This window comes from Psammomys obesus, unplaced genomic scaffold, assembly GCF_907164565.1.
Source record: "Psammomys obesus unplaced genomic scaffold, mPsaObe1.curated_primary_1811, whole genome shotgun sequence".
Classification (NCBI taxonomy): Eukaryota; Metazoa; Chordata; class Mammalia; order Rodentia; family Muridae; genus Psammomys; species Psammomys obesus.
Genome location: NW_026593286.1, coordinates 24,075,079 through 24,084,990, shown reverse-complemented (window position 1 = coordinate 24,084,990; position 9,912 = coordinate 24,075,079). Strand labels below are relative to the sequence as shown.

The 9,912-nt window shown below is 38.7% G+C and overlaps 1 protein-coding gene across 3 annotated transcripts in view; it reads left to right on the top strand.

Moving 5' to 3' along the window:
• Positions 1-9,912, top strand: part of Cps1 (carbamoyl-phosphate synthase 1) — a 120,416-nt gene that overhangs the window by 49,812 nt on the left and 60,692 nt on the right. For all 3 annotated transcript variants that reach the window (XM_055616578.1, XM_055616579.1, XM_055616577.1), the window contains 5 exons: positions 590-747; positions 2,740-2,868; positions 5,896-6,040; positions 7,632-7,842; positions 9,332-9,530. In XM_055616578.1, coding sequence (XP_055472553.1) covers positions 590-747; positions 2,740-2,868; positions 5,896-6,040; positions 7,632-7,842; positions 9,332-9,530 — 842 coding nt within the window. The remainder of the gene's footprint in view (positions 1-589; positions 748-2,739; positions 2,869-5,895; positions 6,041-7,631; positions 7,843-9,331; positions 9,531-9,912) is intronic.

The following is a 9,912-nucleotide window of genomic DNA, read 5'->3' as shown; positions in this document are numbered from 1 at the left end:
CACACACACACACACACACACACACACACACACACACACACACACACCTGTTTACTTTAGTAGCTGAGTGGATTTAGTGGGGTTCCTTCTCCAATTCAGGGTGTTATTATCATTGAAATTCTGAGAACTATTATGAATGAAAAGGGAGAATTAACATTCTTTTTTATGAGTAAGTGCTGTGGTATTTGCCAATCACATAACAGTGTAGACTAGACTTTAGAGCTCTGTTATTGACTGCAGTGACTTCTTGGGTGCAACTTTAAGAGTTATTTTGAAATTGCTTTTCCATGTATTTATTTTATGTATATGGGTATTTTGCATGCATGGATGTGTCTGTACACGTGTACCCGTTACTCTAGGTCAGAAGGTAGCATTGGAATACCTTGGAACTATAGCTGTGGGTCATTGTTGTCTACCATGAGGATACTGGGTACTGAATTGTGGTCTTCTGTAAGAGCAGCCTGTGCTTTTAACAACTTAGGATATCTATCTGTCTGTCTGTCTATCTATTAAACAGTATCTTCAGTCTTTGTTAAGAAGACATAGAGTTTGAGATTATAAAATTCCATTATGTTTGATTCTTCTGTAGGAGTGGAGCTATTCAAGAGAGGCGTGCTCAAGGAATATGGTGTGAAGGTCCTGGGAACATCAGTTGAGTCCATTATGGCAACAGAAGACAGGCAGCTTTTTTCAGACAAGCTGAATGAGATCAACGAGAAGATTGCTCCCAGTTTTGCAGTGGAATCAGTAAGGCACTTTGTTGTTGGGCTTCGTGGAGAATGGTTTATCATGTCTGATATTTATATCTACAATCTTTATATTTACTTAGTTTTTCCTCAGAAATATTTTAGTGCCGCAGAGACACTGTGTATTAATAGTGGCACTAAGGGCTAAAATTTTAGAAATAGATGTTGATATTTTACTTAGTGCAAAGAAAATCATAAACCCAGAGGTGAATCATTTTGTTTGAGGCTGAAGCACCCATGATCTCTTGATGGCCTCTGAAAGACTCTACTGATTGAGGTATGAAAGCAAAGGCTGAGACTCATAGCCAAACTTTGGGCAGAGTGCAGGGAATCTTATGAAAGAAGGGGGAGATAGAAAGACTTGGAGAGGACAGGATCTTCAAAAGGAGAACAACAGAGCCAAAAAAACTGAGCCCTGGGGGTCCTGAAGAGAATGATAGCTCAACTAAGGACAATGCATGGAAAGGGCCTGCTCAGATGTACCTCATAGACTCAGTCTCCAAGTGGGGTTTCTAGTAAGGGGAGCAGGGGCTTTCTCTGGCATGAACTCAGTGACAGGCTCTCTGATCACCTTCCCCTGAGGGGGTGCAGTCTTGCCAAGCCACAGAGGAAGACAATGAAATGAGTCCTGATGAGACCTAATAGGCTAGGGTTAGAGGGAAGGGAAGGAGGACCTCCCTTATCAGTGGATTGGGGAATAGCATAGGGGGATAAGTGGGAGGAAGGGTAAGATTGGGAAGAAATGAGGGATGAGGCCACAGCCAGGATACAAAGTGAATAAATTGTAATTAATAATAATAATAATAAAAATAACAATACTGACTTTTGATAGCATACATGTTTTTGCCTTCTTTCTGTGATAAGTCACACATGTTGAATATAAGCCTTAATATGCTGAAAATTAGACATTTGGAATAAAATAAATATTTAAGAATGAAATCAAGTTAGGCAAAAGGACTCATCCTGGATGAGTATATTTTTGGCACAGACCGGGTTTACCTTTCCTGTACTCATTTTCCATTATAATGTATGCCTATTTTTAGTATATTGCCTATCACACAAAAACAAAAAAATCAAGTAGCTGCACATCTATTTTTACTCTGATGTTATTTTTGATTTTGGACATATTTGGTGGGATGGAAAGTGGAAGCTTTAAACACAACCTCCCCATTGTAGAAATAGGCAAAGCTTTGGGGGCGAGGCAAGTAATTCTGGGACAACTAAAATCGAGTGTATCTATCTCCGAAAAGAATGCTACCAAGTACACGGCAGACTACCAAGCTGTCAATCAAGAGCAGTCCCATGGGAACTCTCCTGAATGCTTTGGGAAGCTCTTGCCGTACATTCATACTTTCACTGCCAGAAATAATTATGTCCTTGCTTTCCCATGATAAGAAACAGGCATATGGGAAAGGTGTAATTACATTCCCATTGGTGGTGTAATAATATTCCATGACAGAAAAATATAGCCGCCATATGTTGTATTTGGTAAGTTAAAAAATTTCTAAGCAACGGAGACTGTTCTGAGAATAAATTTGAAAAATGAAATATCTTCTTTTATAAAGTATTCCTAATGGCACAATGGTTTATTACCACATTAGCTTCAGGAATAGAAAAGATCTTTTTTCCTCTCTTTAAATTATAGACTCTCAAAACGAAGTTAAAAATCGCATTGTTCTGTATATCTTTCATTCTAAAATAAATGATGATTATTTCTGCTTTGGTGATGGTATAGTATTAAAAAAAAAACTTTTACCTGATAAAAGTGAAAAGAATTACATCCCCGTAGAATTTCACTTCACTTTGCATAATGACGTTCTTTTTCAGAAGGAAATGAGGGAATAAGAGAACACATTCCCCTCTATGCAAGTCAACTAATTAACCTGAGTTTCTGGGATCTCATGGTGTGTGTGTGTGTGTGTGTGTGTGTGTGTGTGTATTTGAGAGAGAGAGAGAGGGGGGGGTTCAGCTTCAATATCCTTGCTTTGTTTAGATGGAGGATGCCTTGAAGGCAGCAGACACCATTGGCTACCCCGTGATGATCCGGTCCGCATATGCGCTGGGTGGGTTAGGCTCTGGCATCTGTCCCAATAAGGAGACCTTAGTGGACCTTGGCACAAAGGTAAGTATTTTCCTGAGTAATATTCTACCCTCAAATGTTCCTGCTATTAAGAGGGAAGCAAAACAGAGTGTATCCTCGACCCATAGGACTTTAGCAGTGGTCACTCTACCTACGTGTCCATTATGCTACTGACTTTACTGAAGTACATTAATTTCACCTCTTCCTTCCTCTCTTTCACAATCTACTCTGAAATATTCAGACTGCTCAAATATGTTTTAATAGCTAGTAGATGAGCAGAACAAAATGCCTCATTTTTCATACTACTTTCGAGAAAATCTGATAAGGATACAATCTCTCTCCAAAGTGCATATGTCAAACTACAAATGGCATAATCCTCCCAGTTTAATTAGATGAGTGAATTCTGCCAACTACAACACACAAACAAAAATTCAATTCTCATAGTTTCTTTTCTAGTGAAAGAACATTAATGTATAACTAAATACATTTTGAGAGATTTAACGTAACTGCTGGGACTAAGAACGATGTTCTATATAAAACAGAGATAGCAGAGCCAAAAAAAAAAAAACTCAACAAACAAACAACAACAAAAAAATTGGGCCCAGGGGCTCTGCAGAGTCTGATATCCCAACCAAGGACCATACACAGAGAGGACTTAAAACCCCCGCTCAGATATAGCCTATAGACTCAGTCTCCAAGTGGGGTCTCTAGCAAGGGGAGCAGGGGCTGTCTGCATGAACTCAGTGACAGACTCTCTGATCACCACCCTGTGGGGAGAGTAGTCTTGCCTGGCCACAGAGGAAGACAATGCAGCCAGTCCTGATGAGACCTGATAGGCTAGGGTCAGATAGAAGGGAGGAGGACCTCCCCTATCAGTGAACTAGGGGAGGGGCATAGGGGGAGAAGAGGGTGGAATTGGGAGGAGATGAGGGATTAGGCCACAACTGGGATACGAAGTAAATAAATTGTAATAAATAATAGTAATAATAAAACAGAGATAAATACACAACCTTGTTCCTAAGATGTCTGTCCATGTTTGCTTCTAGGAACCATGTCTGGTAACACTGGGTCCCAGTAATAACTTTGAGTAATGAAATACAGTTTTAGCTAGAACATCTGTAAAGCGTACAGATGAATTTGACATCAATTATTATGCAATCATTTGGAGAGGGTCTTAGTCTCACACAATTTATAGCTTCTCATTTCCTATTTTTCGAACTAAAACAAAGTAAGATTTTTAAATTGTTGACATTGAAATTTGAAAGCAGATAAATACAATTAATTATACACAATACACAAATAGTTACAGTGACAGGCTTACAAGACAACAACTTAAATTTAGTTTTTCTAAAGTTTCCCAAATTATACACGCAGAAGGCAATACGTTTAATATGAATGGTTCCTCTTTTCATTGTGGACTTGGAGTTATTTATTTTAAAGCAAAATATGTTCATGTAGTCATAAAATACATTTACTATAGCATGTTATGTGTTATGAATATTCTTAATATTAGCAATATACTTAGATCAAATATATATTTCTCTGTATTAAATATGTTTTCTCCATAAAATAAAGCATTCTGAATTACCAGTTTTTCTTTTAAGAAAGAACATTTACAATCTGAAGATAGTTTGGCATGAACTATTTTTCAATAATTTCTATTCTGCTAAAATAATCAGTGGTTTTTGAATACTTTTCCTTGATGAAAACCTTAATTATTTTTCTCCTTGAGATTAATTAGTCATATTATTATCTCCCAATCTATCCCTTTATTTACTTGAGGTTATAATTAAAGCCACTAGATGTTTTGTTGAGTCATTTGGGTACTTAAGTAAATGGAAACTTGGAAGAATTTTAAAATGAAGCTAGGAGGTTGATAGAAATTTTGCCAATTTTTCTTGTATCTAAATATCTATCTAGTTTGCTAGAACACAAAATTCATTCCCTTCATCTCAGAATCTTCTTCTCCTCCTCCTCCTCCTCCTCCTCCTCCTCCTTCTTCTTCTTCTTCCAAACAACTCAAATGACAAATTAAATCATTGCTCACTGACCGACAGTAGCTCCAGAATGTCCTAACAGCATTGAGAACCTCATTACGGGTAGATGTGGTGACAAAAGAGTCACACTTTCAGTTGCGTGTGTTGAAGCCTATGGTGATAACTGAGGCTGGGCAAAACCCTGTGTTGAGATACACTACAAAAATTTAAATTGAGTCGTCACTTCATCATACAGCCTACTAATAATTTGAAATAAAATGAAAGTTCTTTTTATTTTACTGTCATCCAAAATTAAATATATTATGAGACAGAATATATTTTTGTCTTCAATTGTCATTCACTACATGTCCTAAGGTCAGAGATTGGCTCTTTCTTATTTTGAGTTCAGTATCCTACCACACTGTGGGTAAGCAGTAAATATGAAATGGTAATTATACTAATCCATATCTGTCTAATCAGCCATGTATGATATATGACTCAGAATATTTAAGCACTTAGGCAGTGATTAACCATAATAATAGCTGCATATGATTCTTCTAATTCCCAAGTTGCGCATGCCATCTTGGCTAACTGTCTGCAAGCATCACCATTTCCTTCCTCCCCCTCATCAACTCCAGTGAACTTTTATTGTGTGTGTCACTGTATGAAGCACCCTCAGCTATTTTAGAGAAAGCTCAAGTCTTTAGACTTATTTTTTCACAGTTATTTGTACTTATCACATTTTTTTTTTTTTGTTTCACAGAAGCCTAGCTATGGAAATAATTTCATTTCCCTCTGCCTGATTGCTCAATTATTTTCTCTTTTTCCTAAATTAGTTTGATTTAATGTCATATCAGCACTTTGAATGGCAAGCCTCAATAACCCAAATCAAGCACATTCACTGCAGGATGCTATTCCTGGTCTCACTGATTTTCTGACTCCCTATGCCTTCTGTAAAGAGGGGATAGAGAATGGAAATGGGGTTTAAGACTTTAGTGCTGACCAGGATGTAGGTTAGAGCACTTTTCTTAGTGTCCTTGTTTAAACCAGAGCCTTTCCTTAAATCTTTGGTATCTCTGCCATCAATCTCCAGGCATTCGCTATGACCAACCAGATTCTGGTGGAGCGGTCAGTGACAGGTTGGAAAGAAATAGAATATGAAGTTGTCCGAGATGCGGATGATAACTGCGTCACTGTCTGTAACATGGAAAATGTTGACGCCATGGGTGTTCACACAGGTAGGCAAAGAACCTTCCAGAATTATAGTCATGCCTTGGGCTCCAGGCTCTGACCATCGTAGCATCCTGTATAAGGTACTTTACCATTCCTAGCTGATGGACTAATCATAACACTTAACATCTATACATAATATTTTATAGCATTGAAAATATTTTCGCCTTTAATTTGGAATTCACAGAATGCCTCTGCCGAATGGTCGATATTACTATCCTGATTTAAATGGAGGAAAGTCAGATAAGCAATGAATTTGAGTGGAAGCTATGACAGTGCTGGGAAATAAAGATGGGGCTTGCAGAGCTTTAAGGCACACTGCTGTGTTACTCACCAAGTGATTGAGAAAATAGTCTCTGCAGTAATGAAATTGGTTTATAGCAAGTTAAACTAGGCTCTACAGGACAAAGACAATGACTTACATTCCAGAAACAATAAACTGATGATGTGGGTGGATATTTGGAGAGGGGGATTTGGGACTCTAGAATGGGATGCAGGACCTCCCCCTGCTTCCATAAGACTCCCTGTGCTCTGTCCAAAGGTTGGCTGTGAGTTTGCATCTGCTTCAATCCCCTGCTGGGTGGAGTCTTTTAGAGGAGGTCTGTGGTAGGCTCCCATCCTGTTCCCTCTCTTCTACTGCTTCTGGTGTCTAGAATACAGAAATTAAAAAGTTAGCACAAAGTCATTGGAAGTCATTCAGTGTTGAAGAAATAGTTGAAACTGGAGACACGCATGCCCTTTAAAGAACACAGGCATACAAAGAGGTAAGAAGAGGGTCAATTATGGAGCAACAGGAGAAGATTCAATCTCTAGGGCAGGTTAAAGATGAGCAGGGTTATAGGGAAAAGTAGGTGGAATAGCATCGAGTAGGTCAACGCAAGAACAGATTTTGTAAGACCCCTTCTTTTTGTAGTAGCTTTACTTCCCACACTAGGTCAAGAATAAAGATTAAATTTGTGTTTTCAGATGTTCACAAGAAAAGTTATGTACTTCAAATTAGTTATGAAACCCACATGGAATGGGATTATATGGTAAGGAGGGGTAAGAAACTTGACAAAATTTCAAGATGTTCAGTGATGAAGAGAATGAGAGGTTTGTGTGTCTCACAAGTTAGGGATGAGTTTCTTGAGGGAAGAGGAGATGAACATGTTTACAGGGAGGAGGCAGGAGAATAAGGACCCTGGGATTAAAAATTCAGAGGCCTCACATTGGAAAATAATGAGATGGGAAGAAAAGGAGAGAGAGCTGGACCAGTCTAAGGCAGAAGGAGAGAATAGTCTAAGGCAGCAAAAACTTGAGAAACAATCTGAGATGGAGGAAGAGAAGCTAGAGGAACTGATGTGGATTTGGTAAGCTGATAACTACGCTTCAACAGCTGGATGAATGTGGCTGGAGTTGGGGCGTGGGTTCCATAAACAGGGTGTCAGAACCATGTGTGAAACAAGAGTTGTGGAGAACACCTGCCATTTCACTCTTGTGAATGTGAAGGTTCATTTAAAGCCTTTCCTCAAGTCTTCAGCCTACTCTTCATCACTTCAGTCTGTCAAACTGTATTGTTGAAATACACCACCAAATAACGAGTCCTGCCTGTGTCCACAGGTGACTCAGTCGTTGTGGCCCCCGCCCAGACGCTCTCCAATGCCGAGTTCCAGATGTTGAGGCGCACCTCAATCAATGTTGTTCGCCACTTGGGCATCGTGGGCGAATGCAACATTCAGTTTGCTCTTCATCCTACTTCGATGGAATACTGCATTATTGAAGTGAATGCCAGGCTGTCCCGTAGCTCTGCCCTGGCTTCCAAGGCCACTGGGTAAGACCAAAATGATTGACGGCAGGATTGCAATTTCTTTGCAGGTAGAAATGGGGAATTAACTGCTGGTGGAAGACCATTCTCTATTTACAAAATCTACCACCACTTCCTGTGTGCTAGCTACACAACATTTAGAGAACCCCAAAGAAACTGTTATTAATGCGCTTGCTACCGGGTTAAGACAAATGGTATTGCTCACTGACACTGCTGGCTAATCATAAGCCAATTAAAATCTGGGGGGTCAAAACAGGCTGTGAAAAAAATACACATCTTAATATCACTTTGCAAGTGTTGTTAAAAAGTAAACATTAATCTTTAATTTTTAGATCTCAACTGAGTATACAAGGGTAAAATATACTATATTTAACTGGACACTTCAGTATACATTATTTTGATTTTGGAAATGTGCATAATAAAACATATGCGATTGTTTATCAGGTTATTAGTAACAAACAAATTTTAAAAGCCTCCATTAGAATAAGCAATAAAGGTTCTTTAGAACCAAATAGGTAAATTCAATGTTCATTTAATAGCAGCTAGCAAGCCCTCAGGGGTAGAGGGCTTGCCTAGAAAGCAAAAGGCCCTGGGTTCAGTCTTCAGCTCTGGAAAAAAAAACACAAAGTAACAGCAGCTATCAAGTATAATCAGAAGGAAAGTAAATTAAACCTCTTGCTTCTATTGATAGTTTTAGCATGTGGCATTTAAGTTGTCTGGCACTTAAATGAAGAAAACATTTACTTTTCTAGTACTTTTATCTAGCTAGCTAGTGGTGCAAGGTTGTAGTTCTCTATACAAAAGTCAGAAGACCTGCTTCTAACTTGGTTCATCCAATGACTTGGTGAATTTGGGCATAGCACATTTCTCCTTCAGTTACACAGGCGCTTGTACTAAATAACTCATGTCCAGTTCTATAGTTCTATGAATTATTTTGTCAAATAAAATCATCTGAACTGACATTTTAGAGGATAGCCAAGTTTCCAAAGTGTTAGTTTTTTGCAAGAACCTGAAGTTCAAATATTTAGGGATGGAACCGGAGCTCCGATTTGCAAAGTCCATATTTTCCAGCCATTTACAACACACCCTAGCTCCAACTGTCTCCTTAGATACAGATTCGAACACGTTTTCTCAGAGAATATTTTGTATGTTCTAATCTGAGTGGACAATAAACCCAGACAGTGGAGGTAAAATCATATTTACCTAGAAACCTATTGATTTTGTGATGAAGGGATGAAGGCTGGAGGCTGTAGCAATACAGATAGGGTTTAAAAGAGGATTCTCCACTGCTGTGTGCTTTATCACGAATCACGTTATTTTGTAAGTGGCTAGCAAATACTTATGTGGAGCTGGCGTAAGGTGTGTCTAATACCCCGAAGCAGACTAACGGCAGGATTTTAAAGAGCGATTCGTTCATGTTCAGAGTTGTTTTTAGTACCTTTTGCTCGAATGAAAATCCAGTGAAGGTGGAATAATTATGCCTCCTATTTTACAGCTACCCACTGGCATTCATCGCAGCAAAGATTGCTCTTGGAATTCCACTTCCGGAAATCAAAAATGTTGTGTCTGGGAAGACATCAGCCTGCTTCGAACCGAGCCTGGATTACATGGTCACCAAGATTCCTCGCTGGGATCTTGACCGTTTTCATGGAACATCCAGCCGAATTGGTAGCTCGATGAAAAGTGTAGGTGAGGTGAGTCCGAGATTTAGTACTCCATTCACGTTACATTTGGTTTCAGTATCTTGTCAACTCCTTTAATACTATTGACAATCAAAAGGATGCCTGGACACTGGGCTCCTGGCTGGAGGACACAAGGACAGGAAAGTTTTATTCCCCCCATTAGTGTTTTAACATTGCTTCTTTTGAGGTTTAATATATGTCATTTGTTACATATTTTATGGATTCAGAGTTCCATACAAAGGTGAAGGTATATATATATATCATATGTATATATGCAAATAATTTATAATAATTTATAATATATATCTAATATGTATAATATGCACATTAGTTTAGGAAGTCATCCCCAAATCAAGCTTTGATCTCCACAGCACATGGATCGGTAAGGGCATGC